At 36.6% G+C, this 21872-nt stretch overlaps 1 protein-coding gene across 4 annotated transcripts in view; it reads right to left on the bottom strand.

Moving 5' to 3' along the window:
• Positions 1-21872, bottom strand: part of CEP128 (centrosomal protein 128kDa) — a 233275-nt gene that overhangs the window by 15736 nt on the left and 195667 nt on the right. For all 4 annotated transcript variants that reach the window (XM_010850882.1, XM_010850881.1, XM_010850884.1 and 1 more), the window contains 3 exons: positions 19828-20004; positions 15586-15645; positions 4035-4227 (listed from right to left, as the gene is read on the bottom strand). In XM_010850882.1, the coding sequence (XP_010849184.1) occupies positions 4035-4227; positions 15586-15645; positions 19828-20004 (430 nt within the window). The remainder of the gene's footprint in view (positions 1-4034; positions 4228-15585; positions 15646-19827; positions 20005-21872) is intronic.

Below are 21872 nucleotides of genomic sequence, written 5' to 3'. Positions count from 1 at the left end.
ATCAGAGTCTTTTCCAATGAGTCAACTCTTCACATGAGGTGGCCAAAGGACTGGAGTTTCAGCTTTAGTATCATTCCTTCCAAAGAAATCCAGGGCTGATCTCCTTCAGAATGGACTGGTTGGATCTCCTTGCAGTCCAAGGGACTCTCAAGAGTCTTCTCCAACACCACAGTTCAAAAGCATCAATTCTTCGGCGCTCAGGCTTCTTCACAGTCCAACTCTCACATCCATACATGACCACAGGAAAAACCATAGCCTTGACTAGACGAACCTTTGTTGGCAAAGTAATGTCTCTGCTTTTGAATATGCTATCTATGTGGCTCATAACTTTCCTTCCAAGGAGCAAGCGTCTTTTAATTTCATGGCTGCAGTCACCATCCGTAGTGATTTTGGAGCCCAGAAAAATAAAGTCTGACACTGTTTCTACTCTTTCCCCATCTATTTCCCATGAAGTGGTGGGACCAGATGCCATGATCTTAGTTTTCTGAATGTTGAGCTTTAAGCCAACTTTTTACTCTCCACTTTCACTTTCATCAAGAGGCTTTTTAGTTCCTCTTCACTTTCTGCCGTAAGGGTAGTGTCATCTGCATATCTGAGGTTATTGATATTTCTCCCAGCAATCTTGATTCCAGCTTGTGTTTCTTCCAGTCCAGCGTTTCTCATGATGTACGCTGCATATAAGTTAAATAAACAGGGTGACAACATACAGCCTTGACGAACTCCTTTTCCTATTTGGAACCAGCCTGTTGTTCCATGTCCAGTTCTAACTGTTGCTTCCTGACCTGCATACAAATTTCTCAAGAGGCAGATCAGGTGATCTGGTATTCCCATCTCTTTCAGAATTTTCCACAATTTATTGTGATCCACACAGTCAAAGGCTTTGGCATAGTCAGTCAAGCAGAAATAGATGTTTTTTTGGAACTCTCTTGCTTTTTTCATGATCCAGTGGATGTTGGCAATTTGATCTCTGGTTCCTCTGCCTTTTCTAAAACCAGCTTGAACATCAGGAAGTTCACGGTTCACATATTGCTGAAGCCTGGCTTGGAGAATTTTGAGCATGACTTTACTAGCATGTGAGATGAGTGCAATTGTACGGTAGTTTGAGCACTCTTTGGCATTGCCTTTCTTTGGGATTGGAATGAAAACTGACCTTTTCTAGTCCTGTGGCCACTGCTGAGTTTTCCAAATTTGCTGGCATATTGAGTGCAGCACTTTCACAGCATCATCTTTCAGGATTTGAAATAGCTCAATTGGAATTCCATCACCCCCACTAGCTTTGTTCATAGTGATGCTTTCTAAGGCCCACTTGACTTCACATTCCAGGATGTCTGGCTCTAGGTCGTGATCACACCATCGTGATTATCTGGGTTGTGAAGATCTTTTTTGTACAGTTCTTCTGTGTATTCTTGCCACCTCTTCTTAATATCTTCTGCTTCTGTTAGGTCCATACCATTTCTGTCCTTTATCGAGCTCATCTTAGCATGAAATGTTCCTTTGGTATCTCTGATTTTCTTGAAGAGATCCCAGTCTTTCTCATTCTGTTGTTTTCCTCTATTTCTTTGCATTGATCACCGAAGAAGTCTTTCTTACTCTTCTTGCTATTCTTTGGAACTCTGAATTCAGATGTTTTTATCTTTCCTTTTCTCCTTTGCTTTTCGTTTCTCTTCTTTTCACAGCTATTTGTAAGGCCTCCCCAGACAGCCATTTTGCTTTTTTGCATTTCTTTTCTATGGGAATGGTTTTGATCCCTGTCTCCTGTACAAAGTCACAAACCTCATTCCATAGTTTATCAGGCACTCTATCTATCAGATCTAGGCCCTTAAATCTATTTCTCACTTCCACTGTATAATCGTAAGGGATTTGATTTAAGTCATACCTGAATGGTCTAGTGGTTTTCCCTACTTTCTTCAATTGAAGTCTGAATTTGGCAAAAAGGAGTTCACAGTCTGAGCCACAGTCAGCTCCTGGTCTTGTTTTTGCTGACTGTACAGAGCTTCTCCATCTTTGGCTGCAAAGAATATAATCAGTCTGATTTCGGTGTTGACCATCTGGTGATGTCCATGTATAGAGTCTTCTCTTGTGTTGTTGGAAGAGGTGTTTGTTATGACCAGTGCCTTTTCTTGGCAAAACTCTATTAGTCTTTGCCCTGCTTCATTCCGTATTCCAAGGCCAAATTTGCCTGTTACTCCAGGTGTTTCTTGACTTCCTACTTTTGCATTCCAGTCCCCTATAATGAAAACCACATCTTTTTTGGGTGTTAGCTCTAAAAGGTCTTGTAGGTCTTCATAGAACCATTCAACTTCAGCTTCTCCAGTAACGCTGAAGAAGCTGAAGTTGAACGGGTCTATTATCCATATTACGTCCTCATTATTTCTGGATCACAGAGAGCACTCATACATCTTATACCCGCAAGTCAAAAAATTACCATATCATCCCTCTATCACAAAAGTTTGGGTGTTCCTGAGACTTTTACTTTTTATAATTTTTAAAGAATAGACAAAACATGATCCTTTTTGGTCTCCCAACAAATCAGCCCCTCTTTCCCAACATTCTATTTCTCCCAACGGCAAAAGCACTAAGACCTTGAGTATCCTGTGACTCTTCTCTCATTCACCTACATTGTTCAATCTTGCACTAATTCCTCAACAGTATCTTACATTTGTTGCCACTACTAATGTCCTCTGTCAGTCCCTCTTTTGCTTTTATTGAGACTGTTAAAATAGGCTCCTAATTAGATGCATTTCCACAATCAATATCAAAATGGGATCTAACAACAGAGTTTCGAAACATTTGGAGGAAAAAAAATTCACACACTCAAAATAGCTGGATATCTCTATCAGTTATTGATAGAAAAAAATCCTCTATCAGTTATTGATAGAAATAATCAATATCAGTAGGGATATAGAAACCACCGGAAATGCAGAACAATGTGAAACAATTTAGCATAAGTGACTTTCATAGAACATTTCACAATAAATGCAGAACATAACTTATTTTCAAGTGCACATGGAAAATTTACTAACAGAGACCACATTTCAGGCAATAAAACAAGTCTCAGAAAAGAACTGAAATCATGGAGTATGTTTTACAACTGCAAGGGTACCAAGTTTAGAAACTGATAATATCTATAAAATTCTACATAATTGGAAACTAAGTAGTAAACTTCTTTAAAAAAAAATTCCACATGTCAGAGAAGAAATCACAAGGGAAATATCTTCTAAATGAAACTAAGTAATAATAAAAGGACAATACATCAGAATTTGTGAAATGCACTTCAAGTATTACTAAGATGGAAATTTACAATTTTAAATGACTACATTGAGAAACATAAAGATTAAAATAAAGTTTCCAACTTATGAATCCAGGAGAAAAACAAATGATGTACAAAAGAAGTAAAAGAAAGGAAATAAAAATGACAATATAGATCAATAAAACACTAAAAAGACAAATAATAGAAAAAATTAAAAATCAAAGGCTGTTTCTTTGAAAATAGTAACAAAATTAATAAAACCCCCAGCAAGACTTATACAAACAAAAGAACAGAAACAAATTAACAATACCAGGAATATAATAAGAGACATCAGCATAGATCTTACAGAAACTAAAAGAATTAAAAAGGGGCTATTACAAAAAACTTTAAGTCAATAAATTTGACAACTTCAATAATTTGGGAAAATAGATACAAAGTAAATATTAATTGAGTGAATGGGTATTTTAGTGAAGTAAAATATAAATTTTAGCATCTTACTAGGGAAGAATAAACATGACTTACTAATTAGCATTTGCAAATGGCCAAAAGACAGAAATGTATGCAGCAGGGATACAGGAGCTAAAGGAGAAATTCTCAAGGAGAAACAGTTCTCTCTTTCAGACCCAAAAATGAAGATAAGGAGACAAGAGACGAGAAAAGGAGAAGAATTGGGAGATTTTGTAGTTCAAACTGAAGGCAAGAGAAACAGAATATTTTTCTCCCAACCCTAAGATTTCATGAACATAAACAAAGAAAAATAAAAGAGAAAGAGCAATTAACATACCTCTCTTCTCTCGGTGTATTTCTTCCAGAAGCTGCTCCTGTCTTTCTATCTGTTCAAAGAGACACTGAAGCTCAGCTTCCTTGTTCTCAGTCATATTCCTGAGTTGCTGTCTGCACAACATCAGCTGGTGCCGTAGACTTTTCTCTCTATTTTCTCTCTCCTTCAGCTCCTCACAGAGCCACTGAAGTTTAGTCTAAAAATATGACATTTATTCTAATTTTTAAAAATCTAGAAAACAGTAGCATTCCAAAACATGACAAAGTCATGATAATCTAAATTTAGACAATAACTAATGAAGTTAAGCAAAATTTTAAATTACCCATAATGTTTAAATTTGCATAATGGTTTATATCAGTTAAAAGCTCGTGCAGAAAATTATTTTCTTGGATTTTTATAAAATACTTGGTATGCTCTATCATCTTTGGAAAGGCAATACCATAGAAAGTTTAGCCTATTAAACTTCATGTTGCAATACAATTAATCCCCTAATTAGCTTAGTACAAATATTTGAAAATCCAAAGCACTCCACAATAGACCTAGAAAAACTTTTTATAAAAGAGAATGTTATTTCAGGGATTAAAAAATAAGATAAAATTCCTAAACTTTGTTTCTAAAAGTGTATATACCCAAGGGTCTTGCTAATCAGGTAGAGAGAGAGATTTTATACAGCATGAGTCAGATCAAGTCAGCATTTTTCCATATTTAAAACTAGGAAATTTAATTAAAGCAACTCTCTTTTCCAAAGACTCTAACCTCACAAACACTAATATTTAAATATTTAAAGCAGGGATGAGAAAAGAACTTTCACATTTAGTATAACAAAACTTCAGTTGGGTCTTATGATGTTCCCAAGTGAGAGTACCATCCAGCTGCTGCTGCTAAGTCACTTCAGTCGTGTCCGACTCTATGCAACCCCATAGATGGCAGCCCACCAGGCTCCCCCATCCCTGGGATTCTCAAGGCAAGAACACTGGAGTGGCTTGCCATTTCCTTCTCCAATGCATGAAAGTGAAAGTGAAGTCACTCAGTCGTGTCCGACTCTTAGCGACCCCATGGACTGTAGCCCACCAGGCTCCTCCGTCCGTGCGATTTTCCAGGCAAGAGTACTGGAGTGGGGTGCCACTGCCTTCTCCGATCCACCTGCTAGTTGACTTTAAATAATCTAAACAGTCTTCACCTCAATAAGAAGCAAAATAGTGGAAGCTGTGAACTAGAAGGGTAAATGTGATTAAGCTAACAATCTCCCTGAATAGTACATATCATAAGCAAGAATATTCTAAGCCTCCAGAAGTCTAAAATGCTGTTTGGACATGCCCCAGTTTATTAAAAGTAGCTGTGATAGATTCATTTAGCAGGTTTAATCCCTGGGTTGGGAAGATCCCCTGGAAAAGGAAATGGCAACCCACTCCAGTAATCTTGCCTGGAAAATCCCATGGACAGAGGAGCCTGGCAGGCTACAGTCCATGGGGTCCAAGAGTTGGACATGACTGAGTGACTTCACTTCACTGATAGTACATGTCCAGAACAGACAAATCTATAGAGATAAAAGCAGATTACTTACTGACTAGTGCTACCAGGAGGGTGGGATGGGCAGATATGTTAAGAACCTGATGGCTAATGGTACAGATTGTCTTTTGGGGTAATGAAAATGTTCCAAAATTCATGTAGTGATGGCTGCACCTCTCTGTGAATATACTAAAAACTACTAAATGGTAACTCTAAATAGGTCAGTTTTATATCTCAATTTAGCTATTATTTAATAAAAAATAAAAGGGGGGAGGAGATAGATCAACAAAAGCTAAAGTTATATCACCCTGCAGAGATGAGATCTAACTATAGTACTTGCTGTACAATTTGTAGGCCTTTGTCTTGTCTGTATGTCACTAGATAAATACAGGAAACAGTGTATTAAAGAAATACAGTGGAAACAGTGACAGACTTTATTTCAGGGGGCTCCAAAATCACTGCCAACCAGTCCATCCTAAAGGAGATCAGTCCTGGGTGTTCACTGGAAGGACTGATGTTGAAGCTGAAACTCCAATACTTTGGCCACCTGATGCGAAGAGCTGACTCACTGGAAAAGACCCTGATGCTGGGAAAGATTGAAGGCAGGAGGAGAAGGGGATGACAGAGGATGAGATGGTTGGATGGCATCACCGACTCAATGAACATGGGTTTGGGTGAACTCCGGGAGTTGGTGGTGGACAGGGAGGCCTGGCATGCTACGGTTCATGTGATTGAAGACTTGGACATGACTGAGCTGAACTGAAATACAGGAAGTCCTCAACTTATATGAGGATGGAACTTCCAATTATGACTGTAGAAATTTAATTAAGTCTGCTTCATTTCCCAATATCCACTTTGAAATACTCTTGCACACGCAACCTTCTGATCTGGAGTCATAGAAAAAGAAAAAAATTAAATTTCACAGCACAGAAAGCCAGAAAAGATAATCAATTCTGCCAGATTAAAGGATCACTTTCTACTAATGCATTTAGGAAGAAAACACAGTCAGCGTGAGGGTGAGAGATATACCATCATCCCCATCTAACCACAAATATGAGACAAGGAAGTGAACTGACCGTTCTTTAGAAAGCATACTCTCTAGACAGAGTGGAGAAAATATCAGGAAGCCAAGAGGCTGTTACAGTACTCCAAACAAGTGAAAAACGATAATAAGGACTGGACCAAACCGTTTGTATATGAGACTTAAATGTAATGGGGGTAAGGAAGAAGGAGGAATTGGCATTGACGGCCAATTTTTAGCTTAATAAACTAAAACAGGAAACCTAGAAAAAGCAAAGATTAAGGGGTTAAGAAGTTAAATTAGGCTGAATTAGACTGAAGTTAGGATCAAAACACACAGAAGTATAGCTAATAATTGGATATATAGATCTAAAGCTCAAGAGATATGGTCAAGAGATACAAACTAAAAAATCAATAGTGTAAAGGAAGTTAAAGGCATAGGAACAGATAAAATGGCCCCTAAAGAATATCTACAGAGAGAAGAGAAGCGGGTTTAGAAGAGATAAACACAAGTGAAACTCCAAAATAAAAACTGAGGACATAAATGGAAATTTAGGAGGAAAATATGAGTCTGGGGCAACTGAACCCCAAAGAAAGAAAATATTATAACAAGGTGGATATCCTCAATCTCAAAGATTCAAAAGGAAGGGACAGGCATATAAAGTAATTTAAAAAACATAAATTTTGTCGAAAATGATTGCAGCTCAGCCCATCAAACCAAAATAGGACTAAAAACATGAACACCAAATTGTTTGTAGTGATTATGCCTTTATACCTACCAAAGATGAGTGTCAAGTATACAGAAAATATGTTCCCTTTTGTATTTCTTGAAAAGTTCCATTCAGGCTACTATGTTACAAAAAACAAGGGCAAGAAGGACACTACTTCTGATGTGCTGTCATATCCATGGTTCTTCTTAATTCTGTTTTATACCACGAAAAAATGAAATCCTAGCATTATTAGATCTTCTTATGCCTCAGAAGGAAAACAAATTCCATGTGGTAATATGCACTTACTTGATTTTTTAAAAAATATTCACTACCAATTCAATTTTTTAACACTCAAGTGGTCCAAACAGAATGAGTCCCTGGGGATCACTAGCTTCCATCTAGTTTAATCTGTTCTTTCTCAATGATTTAATAGCAAATGTAAATAATACCTTCAATTTCCTTTTTCTCAATGGTTTCCTACCTATTCCTTATTCCATTCCAATCTTTGGCCTGTTGTTAAGAGAGAATACCAAAAAAAAAAAAAAAAATCTGTTTTATCATAACAATACTCCTACTGGTTCTGATAAAAACAGAGTAACAAAAAGTTATCTGAAACAAATCTATAATCAGGTTTGATCTGTGTTATTGACTGAATTATACTCCCCTCAAAATCATGTTAAAACCCTAACCAAAGACACAAGGACTTTAGGGAAGTAATTAAGATTAAATGAGGTCTTAAGGGTACTGTTCTCTAAAGAAGAGACACTCTTTGACTCCTAACCTTCAGCTCTTCCAACCATGGCCATAGCCCCCACATGAAAGATGACTGTCTAGGAGGCAAGAAGTCTCACCAGAAATCAGTTCTAGCACTGAGTGACCTTGGAATTCTAGGCCACAGAACTGTGAGAAAATAAATATCTGTTGTTTGACTCACGGCAGTTTTCTTACGGCAGCCCTAGCCAACTAGTACAATAAGACCTACAGCTTTAGTTAATTCCTGTTGAGCCTTTATTTGACTGCCATACAAAATTAAAAACAGGTCATAGTTAGATGCTTGTTATGAGTTGAGTAAGTATGCACAATATATTGTTAATCCTAGAAAACAAATTGATTTACAGAAATTTAACCAACCAATCATCAATTAAGAGAATCAGAGTTTGTTAGAGAAATACCCATTACCTTTCATTAAGTATCTTAGAGAAACAGCATGGAACACAGTATAGGAATAACTTCACCAATTCCAAACAATAATTAGATGACAAGGCTATAAATTACAGTGCAAACGCCATTCTATTTAACCACTCACAAGAGTATCTTACAGATTACATAACAGGCTCATTTATTTAACTATATCAACAAATATTGCTAAGTAAACAAAAATAGGGCAAAAAACTTTAAATCGGTTTTTGGTTTTTTTTTAACCTCCTTAGTTGACAGCTTGCAACTAGGTGGGAATATTTTTAAGTATCTAGTAAAACAATCACAGTGATATTTTAAATCTGTACGAATCCTCTAGTGAGCTTTAGTGGAATAATATACCAGAAGTCATTAAGGAATGACTCAAAGCTAAAAATAGAAAATTCAAATAAAAAGATTATAGTTGATAGAGTTAGCAATAAGATCAGGAACCATAACTTTGTTGCTTTTAACTACCATGCTTCTTTCATTAAAAGAACCAGAGATAAAAAGGATAGTAATTTTTTAGAATGTGCTAGGTTACCAAAATAAGAATTAACCCAGAACTGCAAAATTAAAATTGAAATCAACTTCAAATGTAATTCTTTCAATAAAACTTTCTACTTTTTTATTTGGTTTGAATATCATCTAGAAGAAATATACCTATATTTATAGTTCATTTTAGAAAATACAAAATAATTCCGCCAATTAAACTGAGTGAGTTCCCTGTGTATGACCTAAAGGATATTTCCACCATAAGAAGATACCTGAGTATCTGTATCACATTTTGCTGTTGACACTGGAAGAATAAAATACTAGATGATCATTTGCAACCTTCAACAAGAATTAAACACAGTGAGTCCAATGACAAACCTAGACAGCACTTTAAAAAGCAGATGTCACTTTGCTGACCAAGGTCCATCTAGTCAAAGCTATGGTTTTTCCAGTAGTCATGTACGGATGTGAGAGCTGGACTATAAAGAAAGCTGAGCGCTGAAGAATTGATGGTTTTGAATTGTGCTGGAGAAGATCCTTGAGAGCCCCTTGGACTGCAAGGAGATCCAACCAGTCAATCCTAAAGGACATCACTCCTGATATTCATTGGAAGCTCCAATAGTTTGGCCACCTGATGTTAACAACCGATTCACTGGAAAAAACCCTAATGCTAGAAAAGAGTGAAGGCAGGAGGAGAAGGGAGAGACAGAGGATGAGATGATTGGATAGCATCACTGACTCAGTGGGCATGAACTGGAGCAAACTCCAGGAGATAGTGAAGGACAGGGGAGCCTGGTGTGTTGCACTCCATGGGGTTGTAAAGAGTTGGACGTGACTTAGCAACTGAACAAAAACAACAAAACTTCTCATAATAGTTTTTTTAATCCACATCACTAAAAAGACAATATTCATAAATATAAAGTTTATATTCAAGTATAGGTCACACAATCAGAATAAAAAAACAGTAGCCCAGAGTTCAGAGCTCCAGGTCCCCAAACCCTTTTCAGAAACTAGCTTTATGTCCTTAGGTAAAACTCATAACTCTCAGGATCTCTTTCTCATCTACAAAACAAAAAGTCAAACTTCACGATCTCTGAAACTGCTTCAGTTACACTATTTCTAAAACAGTAGGGAAAAACAAGTACTCGTCACGTTATAGAACATCAGTTCAGTCACTCAGTCGTGTCCAACTCTTGGCGACCCTATGGACTGCAGCACGCCAGGCTTCCCTGTCCATCACCAACTCCCGGAGCTTGTTATATTACAGAAAGTGTGACTCTTTGGGATGATGTGCATGTGTGTTCAGTCATGTCTGACTCTTTGCCACCCCATTGACTGTAGCCTGCCAGGCTCCTTTGTCCATGGAATTCTCCAGGCAAGAACAGCAGAGTGGGTTGCAATTTCCTCCTCTAGGGGATCTTTCTGACACAGGGATGGAATATGCATCTCCTGCATTGGCAGACAGATTCTTTACCACTGAGCCAACTGGGAAGCCCCTTTGGGATGATACCAAATAGGAAAACCCCTAAATAACTTGGAAGCATATTTTTTTATATATTGATATATAACCTTAAAATGTAAATACTATTGATCAAATAATACCAGTTTGAGATCTGATATATTTCTGAAATCTAACCTGCTTGCTCCTTATTCATTGGTGACACTTAACCTGAGGAAGTAAATGCAGTAGGAAAATGCAGCAAGTCTAAATGCTTTCTTGAAAAAATAAAAACTACTTATTGAGCATTTAGCCAAGCCCATGGTAAGCACTTTCTCTGCATCTAGGAATATTTCATCTATCCCAAAGGAAAGATCTTTGGGGTGCATATTCAATACATTAACATCAGAAGTGCAATGGGCCTTGAATAGCTCACAATTAAACAATCTGGCAGTCAGAAGTGCTTTACAAAGGAAAGGAACACTCTGATAATGAACATGCCCCAGGGGCTCCCTTGTACTTGAGGCGTCCAATTCTAACCTTCCCTTCAGGAGCCCCAGAGAAGGAAATGGCAGGCCACTCCAGTATTTTTGCCTGGAGAATTTCATGGACAGAGGAGCATGGAGGACTACAGTCCATGGGATCACAAAGATTCGGACATGACTGAGTTACTTACTTATGGTAAGTACTAACAATGCAACAAGGAATAGGATAGACACAGATGTTCCCACAGAAAGCTTACAGATTAGAGAAACAAGAAGAGAGTAAGTGGGAATTTCAACACAGTGGGATAAAGGCCAAGAAGGAAAAGAGCTCCATAGCCAAAGAAGCATGTCAATTCACCTTTGTGCACCTTCAGAGAATAATTAATACCAGCCTCCCAGAATTAAGTGTGCTCTGTAAACAAAAGTACCAAGGCTCTTGTCTTGTGATAAGCAGCAGGTGACACCAGCTTTTTTATTTACTATCATAAACTGATGACTTAAGATCTGAGATCAAGAGTGATGCTTGCAAGTAGTGTGGGTCCATCCTGAAAGTGAGTGCCTGCTGGCTCTACAGCTGATGGCCTGTCCCTATTTTCTCACTGACAGTCTTTGCTACTTCTCGTTTCGCTCCATGATTTGAACCTAAACTCCGATCTATGCCTTTGTCCCTGATTCTCTTTAGGCCTTCCTGTTCAGATGAAACTTTCTGGATATTAACTCCTGTAGTGGAAACTCTTCCAATACTTCTGTTAGCTTGCTACCTAGGACTGTACATGCCTATCTATTACAATACCAACCATTGATTGGGGTCTTCTAGTCTGAATGGAAATCCCTGGATGTCTCCTTCTCCATCAGCCTCTGACATGACATTAAACATTACTTGCATATTGTTATCAAAATATTTCTTGAGTCTGTCCCTTCCAATGAATTGCTACAACTTCCTAAATTAGAAGTTTCACCCTACCTCAACCAGAGACCTGGGTCTCACCAAAGACCTCTTAACTGATCTTCTTCCTTTGGTCTTCCCACCTGTAATCCACCTTTCACATCACTATCAGAGTGATGCTTCTAAAATATGAACATATGGCTCTCCTCTTCAAAACTCCTTCATGGTCCCCCACTAAATGCAGAGCAGACCCAAGCTTTTAAAATGGCATATGATGCTCTTCTTGATGGATCTAAACTCGGCCTCCTTCTGGAGCCTCATCCTTGACATCCTCTGTCTCACGTTTTCACAGTGTATGTAATACTGCCAGATCACCTGGCGTTTATTTGGCATTTATCGTGCTGTTTCTCTTCCAGGCCATTCCTACGATTGTTTACTCAGTATGCATATTCTTTCCTGTTTACCTGGCTGGCTGCAAGATCTACCCACAGCATCTGCCTCCAAGGCAACTTCTGCTCACCTGTTACAGCTCTTACATCTAATATTGAAACCCTCTACAGAAGTGTCAGTTTTTCTAGACAACATGTTCCTTAAGAGGAAGGATCATTTCTCTTTTTTTTTTTAACATTTACTTATTTGGCTGAACTGGGTCTTAGTTGTGACATGTGGGATCTGGTCCCCTGACAGGGGATGGAACCCAGACCCTCTGTATTGAGAGGGTGAAGTCTTAGCCACTGGACCAACAGGGAAGTCCGGGGATCATTTAATTCATTCTTATCTTCACAGCATGTAATGGAGTACTGAGGCATAGTAGCTACTTAGTAAATTCTCAGATAAACTGAATAAAATTTAGCCTCTAAATGCTTTGTCAGGGTTTTTCGACAAAAACAAATTCCTTGTCTATGGGAACACCCTGCTTTACTTAACAACCATCTCAGCCCTCTCCCTCTCTGTCATGCATTATTATTAGATTCATTGGTTACTTTATCTATGAGCCAGGTCCAAATCTCAGTCGGGTTTCATGTTTATGTTATGTTACCACTGCCAACAAAGCAACAGGAACACAATTTCCACCCAGTCTTAGTTCTTCTAGAATTAACACTAAAAGAAGAAATTCATTTGGCAGATTTATGAAAACAATTACAAAATGCCATCAGAGGTCCTTCTAATACTGCAAGACGTCAACATCGAGTAGCTGAATAGCAATTCTACTTTCCATATAGCTTTTGTCCTTTGATTTCAGATCTTATCTTCAATACTTATAGGGCTGTCCAGCCATAGTTCACGGGAATTACAGTACTGTAGCCCATCAATAACCCGAGCCATCTTTCTAGTAAATAGATTCAATTCCTCCTTAGTCAGTTGGTCAGCGTAGTATTGCTTATCACGACCTTTTTACACTGTAGAGCTACAGTTGCCTCATGCAGCATTAAAACTTGTCTGATCGGAAGTTCAACCCCATTAAATGATAAGGGAAAACAGCTCACTCGCTCCCAAATTAAAGAGCTATGATTAAGAGTCATCTCTGGCTCTCATAATTTAACTGAACAACAGCAGTGAAAACTTTCTGTTCAGAAATGATAAAGATTTTAACTTGAAAGGAAATTCCAAGTACATTGCTCTTGTTGTCAGAATTGTAGAGTTGGGAAAAGAAAAAAAAAAAAAGAGAGAGAGAAATGCTTTATTATTGCACAGCAAACTTCTAGCTAAAAAATTCTGAGACAGCAAAACATGTATATTCTAAAATTTCTATGCCAACAGCATAAATACAAGTCAGGATTGGCTTCTATAAAAATGGTGAGGTACACACAGGATTACTGTATTGAAAGTATGAGAGAAAATTTTATAGGGTCAAGTAAATTTCAATGTTCAATCACAGTACTGTTAATTTCTTATTAAGAATTTTTTTTTAAAAAAAGAAGCTTCTCTAATGACTATCTGGTTTCTAAAGTAAACTCTCGTACCACCTCCCACCTGTACCTTACTCACAAATCTCAGGGCTGTATCCCTGTTGACTCAAATATTCATCTTTTTGCCACTGTTATACTTAGCCCGCTGGAGAACTTCTACATATGTTTTGTACGACTGAGTTGAAACGTATTTTTGCAGAAGCCTTCTCTGACATGCTGGCAGCATCACACCCTTCCATTCTCCCAACACAAACACCACAGTTCTTCCTTCTTCTGTATCCTCAGGTCAATGTTTACCTATCTCTATAACAATAGAACTCACATTAAGGATTTCAAGGATATCTAAAATTTGTTTACAATTCCATTTTCCATATTAACTTCCATGGCTTTCTAACACATATCCCCAATGTCTGTACACAAAAAATACATGACCAATAAATCTTGGCTAAATGAACAAGATTGGCTATATTTAAATGTTAATACACATAATCGTGGGCTTCCCCTATGGCTCAGATGGTAAAGAATCTTCCTGCAATGCAGGAGACTTGGGTTCGATCCCTGGGTTGGGAAGAAGCCCTGGAGAAGGAAATGGCAACCTACTCCAGTGCTCTTGCCTGGAGAGTTCCACGGACAGAGGAGCCTGGTGGGCTATAGTCTGTAGGGTCACAAAGAGTCGGACGTGACTGAGCGACTAACTGATACTGATATGCATAATGGTAAGAACGTTCACTGTGAATCTGACATGGCATGTAATCCATTCTCCCCTTCTTTACATCCAAAAAGAAGTAAAAGTGTCACTCAGTCGTGTTTGACCCTTTGAAACCCCACAGACTGTAGCCCACCAGGCTCTTCTGTCCATGGGATTCTCCAGGGAGAATACTGGAATGGGTTGCCATTTCCTCCTCTAGGGATCTTCCCGACCCAGGGATGGAACCCACATCTCCCACACTGCAGGAAGATTCTTTACCATCTGAACCACCATAGAAGCCGAGAAAGTCACGTATCTTAATGAAAACCTCATTTTGCTCATATTTTTAAATAAGGATATTGTAAAAACTTAAAGGTTTTTTCATGCAAAAAAATCCTAAGTTGGAATACAATTGGTGAGGTTTATAGTACAATTGGTTTTCATATAGAATTTAAACGGGATGGAAGATTTTAGTAACTTAAAGCAGAAAAAAACTATTCTAAAAAGGAATGCAAGTGCTTTAAGCATTGATAATTTCATAAACAGATATCTACATCTTATAAGATGACAATGTTCCATATATTTAAATTAATGAATTTCCAGGTTGACCTGATATATGAAGACAGCTGAAAACTATCCCACAGTGTAGGAGAATCTTTTTGTTAAAATTAACAAATTGTTCAACACTATTTTTTGTTACCTTCCATTACATTTAAATCATGATGTCAAAGAATCGTGAAACAACCAAGTTATCTTCAGAACACAGTTTACTCCTCCCATTTTGTAAATGAGAAAACAACACACCCAGAGAGGTGAAGGGTTTGCTTGAGCCACAGAGATATTTGGCAGCTTTGAGCTAACACTCCAGAACCAGAATTTAAGTATATATACACGTAAATGAGGACTGGTTACAGCTTCCCTGACTTTTGTGCACCTCAGCTTTCTCTCCCAAGGAAAAGGTAGTGGAATTTGTCTGACAATCAAATTTCAATATTTCAACAGTTTTACTTTCTCATTTATTCTCTCATTCCATGCCTGTATATTTAAGCTAATTTTTAAATATTAAACTAAAAGAACATGGCAGTTTCATGAATGCATTACCATGATATCTTTCCCAGTAATGAAGTATTAAGGCTTTCCTATGTTCAGTTACATGTCAAAATACATGACTAGGACAAATAGGATGCCTTGAAGGTCATAAACATGATGAAAGCTTTAGGATTCCAAGATTAATTACCTTGCTCTCTGCTAACCAGCGATGTGGGTCATAATTAATATCAGGACTAGATGAAAAAACCTAAAAAAAAAAGAAAAGTCATCTATTAGAAGTAGGTACCCCCCTGAAATGAATTTACATAAATGAAGATTGTACACCATTATATCCAAAAGTTTAGTCTCTAAACCTAAGGCTTTAAAAATAAAGTTCACAGCAAGTATAAAACCAGTTCCAAACCATTATTTATTTAATGCCTATTTATTTAAGCATGTATATATATATCTGTGTATGAATGTATGTATTGACACTAAATATTTAGCTCACATATACACATATGAATCAACTCTCAAGTGCTACTACTGCTGAATCTCTGAGGCTGATCCATGGAGTTCCGCATGGCAAACAGCCTCACTTACATCAGTTTACTTCATTTTTGTGTCTTTTCCTCAGTCTTGTTCCAGATAATGTATTTCACAATGAGTTGGATGTAATTACATAAAACTTAATTCTTTGTCTCATTTTTCCTTCTTCAATTTTATACTATGAGGGCTATTTTGTCTCATTAATGGTTTTATAAAACTGACAGAACCTAATCGATATAACTTCACACCAACATCACTTTGTAATTCATGATGGTAACACAATTCTACAATAAATAGGTTGTCTACACTAGATGCCCTGAGTTCCTTCACACCAACTCATTTATAAAATTAACAGCTGGTTCTGCCTTATTACTGATTAACGTGTACTCAAAGTTTGTCAGTGACTTCAAAATTTTAAACACAAAAGATTTTCTCAATTCCTCCCTTCTTTGAACTTTGTGCTACCCATGGAATTTTTGCGTCAGTTTTTCCTAGAAATGTTCTGCTTAAAAATATCCTATCCCTCTGCATGCAACGTCTGTTCCTATCTTCAAATACTTCTACACTTCTTGATGTGTGTGCACATCACTCCCCTAAGGAATAGCACTAGGTAATTCATTTAGACATATGATAAATGCACAACGAGTGCTGACCACATGCCACGTACAAGAGTGCTGTAGTCTTACATAACCTTTCTATCATCCATTTTCTCATTATCTAGATCTCACTCAATTCTCATGCCTTTCCTGCTTTTTCAATGAGATTTTTCTTAATCTCTCTAGTTCACAGTGCTTTCTTTCCTTTTCGACCTCTCTACTGTGTTGAATATTTGTAACCATCCATTTATCATTGATTATGTTGTTCTTCATTACTCTTTTTCATTGACCTATGTCATCATCTCAAGTCTTCAGTGACCTAATATACAGTACTCAAGATTAAAGACCAAAATAATTTGAGATAAAACAATGATTATATTTTGCAACGTGCTTTATAAATTTATATATAGTTTCGTGTTTAAGAAAATAGTCACTTAATCACTTATAAAATGATGTGGCTTAATTTTTCTCTAAGCTGCAGGTTATCATCTATAAAGTGAGTAAACTACCTCATGAGGCCAGGGTATAAATTAAATAAAATGGGTGTTAGCACAATATCAGGCATACAGAACACCATTATCACTTCACTACTAACTGCGTACCAAGATGTAATTATCAATAAATACACTTCAAAATCCATTATGACAAGAGCACAAAGTCTATTAAGATAACAGTTATTTGTCATAAAAAGATTAAAGAAACAGAAGCCATATACTTGGCAATATGAGTACATTACAAAAAACTCTCTGCATAATAATGAGAGAAATCATTAGTTGATCCTGCTTTCTTGCACTACTAAGTGCAAGATACGATACACTTAGTATGTACCTCACACTATGATGTACACCTTCCATATCTTTTTTATCTTCATAATAACCTAACTTATAAATAGGACATGAATTCTTAGAGAGAATAGAGATTACATAACTCATCCAAGGTCATACATTAGCAATTTGGAGAGTTGCAATTTGAATCTACATCTGTCTTGATCCAAAGGCTATATCCTCTGCATGCTCTACAAAGAAATGAATACTCTGACCAAGTGTTAGGGGAAAATCTCTAGAATTACCAAAGACTGGTCTGTGAAAACATTGTACCTTTAATTCAGACACTTTTCTAATTGTTCCATAAGTGTCTAACAACAGATTTTCAAACACTGCATGCACTTACTAATGTGGAATACGTAATAAATATGGTGGCTGAAAAAAGAAACTATAATTAGAAATAATACCAACATTCCCAAAGACTTTTCACAGACTCTTTTGTTGCATATCTCTTATTCAGTCCATTCCATAATAGTCACTTTCTACATAAAATGGCTGAAAATTTCATCAGCAATATTTTAAAAATCAACAAATGACCAGGAATGATTGAAATTACTTCATTTCTAAAAATATTTTACAAAGACCACCAATCTCACCTACATCTCTGAACTATAAAGCAAAAAATCAATTTTAATAAACACTTTGGTGGTTTCTGTGAGGTAAGAACAAATGTTATGTTCTTGAGTATTCCTTTTTTTTTATTTTATAGGAATGAAACAACAAAAGTTATTAATGGAAAAAGATCCACAATAAAAAAAATGCATTCTTAAAAAAACTTGTAAAAGAATTTCCATTCTCATAGATTAACTTTCCACCCATCACTTGGACTTGAATTAGTCTTTCTCCAGGTAAAGAGGTGTAAAGACCCATTATCACCACATTCGTGAAAGCCTATTAAAGAATAGGGTACTTTTCACAATAGTATGTTGGAAAGATAATTTGAATCTTATAAATAAAATATTGAAGCAATGTGCAACATACACACCATGCTTTAGCTTGTAATTGACCCGTTTTAGTCTATAAATAACAGTTTATATATAATGCAATCCAAATGTTTCTATTTTTATATCTCTACTTGACTGAAAACAAGCCATTCTGACATAAATTCTTAAACACAGAATAAATATTCGATAGTTAATCTGTGAATCTTCTAGATAAAATTATGATTTCAAGGGTTTAAATATATGTAAACAAGTTCTAAATAAAAATAAAGCAATATTAAACAAGGAACAGAATAAATGAGAGTTATAACAGGACAGAAAGAGTTTTCCCCTAAAGCCAATTACTTCTCGTATTTGGCTCACAGTCCTCTCAAATTGACATCTGAACTTAAAAAAAAAAAAAATGTATACAAAAATATATACTGTGGAAATTCCATCAACTTCACCAAATTCTGCCAGTTGAAATATTTCCTTTAAAGCTGAATCCTAAAGCACAAGTGTAGAATATCATTTTATGTTCTTGAAAACATTATTTAAGAAAAAAACAAAAAAAGGTGGGTAGAAAGAACAGGAAAAAAGAGGGGAAAGTAGTTTAGGGAAGAATATTTTATTTGAGAAAAAAGATGAATGACAAAATATTTGAAAAGGTTAAAAAAAATACCTTAATGCATAATATGATAATTTGAATGCTGTTATATCATCAAATGAAATAACTACAGGGGGAAATCATGGGCTAAATTATAATGTACTGTGGTTATCCCACACCAAAGCACTGCAATGCTCTTTGTATATAACTTAGCAGTACTAGGACCTAGAGTGTAAGGAGGTACTTACTTCAAGGAATTAAGAATATCCATGATTACTTCTGTTTTTATTTATTATTTCACTAGGACTACAAATTTAGTGGCAATAATCCATTTTAAAGACAGGAAAACTAAATAAAATGCAATTTGTTTAAGCAGGGAAGGCAAATAGCATGGTAGATACTTGTTTAAGCTCCAGAGTTAGACACCCAATATTTGAAGTCCTAATTCTAGCTTTAGACCAGATACATGGCCAGGGGCAAGTTACTTATCCCCTCCAAGTCTTGCTTTCTCTTGCCTAAAACGGATTTAATGTGAGTATCTAAAGGACAGGGTGGTTTCAGAATAGAGAGAGAATGTATATACTGTAATTACAACAATATGTGTAATATAGCTAGCACTCAATAGATGTGAGCCAGTAATATACTAACAACAATAAAAATGGCCTATGATAATAAAAAATTCAAAATCCAGGCTTCTTGACTTGAAAGCTTTCTCTTGTAAGACATTTTCTTTTACAGACTGAGATACAAGCAATTCAGTGGAGTAACAGCATACTTTCTTTCACCATGACTGTGCAATAGATAAAATAGCTCATTCTAAAAAGTGTAAGATGTTATTTTGTTCCATATAACTCTCTAGAATAAAAATGTGATGACTAGGTAACTATGCATTAAATCATTTTATAATTATATATTAGGAAACTAACTGAAAGCCACATAGCAACTCGTAATTACTTTCAATTTGTCCATTGAGTCCCTGGAGAACGTTTTACAAGCTGCATCAATTTCCTTTCCTATCACTCCAAGGATGGATTCCTGTTCAGTCTCCAGACAAAGAAGTTGATCCTTGAGCTGCAATCTGGCCTCTTCCATCCTCCTACGGTGTTCTTCTTCATTGGTTATATGTTTTTCCTAGAGGCATTGGTAAGAAATAAAATCAGAGGTTAATTATTAAGTGAAGACAAGAAACACATGTCATACCTGTACAATGAACCCAAAGAAGCATATTAAAAAACAGATCTGACTTTGTCCCTTGACTTTACCAAAATAACTTATTATTCTTCCTCATTAACTGATGTCAAGTAACAGAGAATTCAGAAGTACAATAATGAGTGAAATAGCGAGCAGATACATGATAAAAAGCACTACAGTAATTCTGCTACCAAAAGAAAAAAGAAGTTTTAAAAACCCTTCACCATTTTAATCACACACGGCCATTAATGGATCAGGGTGAGAGCCAACGCCACAAACCAATTTGAGTTTTCAATAAATATTAGTAAAACACTAGAAAAGGCAAAATGTCAAGTAAGTGGGTTTCTTCATTTCAAGGGGGAAAAAAAGTGTTACTACTACCTTTATCTCATCAAAACACCATTTCAAAAGGTCTAAGTTTCCAAACTCAGTCATACATAAAGGCTACATAAATGCTTTGAGTCATGAAAATTTGATAGGGCTAAGAAAGAGCTACTTTTCAAGTAAGTAAATATACTTCATGAAAAGGAGATTCTCAAGAACCCTGTAAGAGATTACAAGTCTTGGGGACGCCCCCTAGTCAAAACAACTCTCCATCATCAGGGTTACACAATTCCATTAGAAATTCGTTAGAGACATTCAAGTGGTATTGCACAAGGTTTAGAGGAAAAGAACAGAATTACTAGAATTGTAAGGATAAACAATAGACCAAAAAGTCATGATGGCTGGCTAGTTATGCCTTCAGTCATCACATACTAGCCTAATGACCTTCACCTACCCTAGTGAACACAACATAAGCAGGAAGATTATATGGTCAACCAATCAACTTGAATTTAAAATAACAAAAGGCTTTTTCAATGAAAATTCATCATGAAAGACAGAATGGTATTTGAGCAGAATAATCACACATGAATTTCCTAGCAATTCAATTTACTTTAAAAAAAAAATGAATTAAACACCCTCCCTACAAAAGAACAATCATTTCACAACCTGTCTTCTGCTCTTCTCTCCCACCTCATCTCCCTCCTTTCCACTCTCTCATATTTGGAGCTTCTCAAGAACACCTACATGCGTCTCCTCTAGCCACATTTCATCTGAACAACTCACTCTGAAATTGTGTTATTTCAAAATGGAGCTAGCAGTCCTGAGAAGGCGTTTACCTTCATGAGTACATCTTCCTGGCCAGGAGCTCAACTTTGTAAACTTAGGAGCTGGAGTTTCACTGCTTTCTGGTCCTCTGATGCAAGTCATCTTTCAGCAGTAGAGCACATTAAGCTCATAAGAGACTAGCGGACAGACTAGAATATCACTCAGTTTACTACATTCGTTTACAGTGAGAACCGTAACAGCCATATGGATCAGAATGCTCACATCAGTGTAAACCAGCATGTTTTCTCCCTGCAGACCAATCTAGCTGGGAAGGCAAATTATAATCAGAATGTTGCTTAATGAACTGGAAATCTGACCAGAGGAGTCTGTTTCATGAAACAACATTTAAATGGCATCACGCTAATGGCAGCCTGGCATGTCCAACTACATGTCAGGGCTTTCAAATCATAGTAACAAGAGTGTTCCATTCTCTTGGGCAGAGTTTGGATGGAGACTGTTTCAGCACATCTCCCTTTCTCCTTTGTCCACACTCTCCCTCCTGATGCATATGGTATCTTTTCAGATGATAGTCTGCTAAATCTAACTTCATCTACAAAACTTTCACAAAAATTAACACCATGGCCTGGCTCTGACAATAATGGATTATTTCATAGTTTTTTACTAGAAATAAACCTTACTCCCAAGTCCCTAGTTGAGGA

The sequence above is a fragment of the Bison bison genome, unplaced genomic scaffold, assembly GCF_000754665.1.
Source record: "Bison bison bison isolate TAMUID 2011002044 unplaced genomic scaffold, Bison_UMD1.0 scf7180017864296, whole genome shotgun sequence".
In the NCBI taxonomy this organism is placed as follows: domain Eukaryota; kingdom Metazoa; phylum Chordata; class Mammalia; order Artiodactyla; family Bovidae; genus Bison; species Bison bison.
The sequence above is the reverse complement of the archived record's forward strand: the minus strand, read 5'-3'. Positions and strand labels throughout refer to the sequence as shown.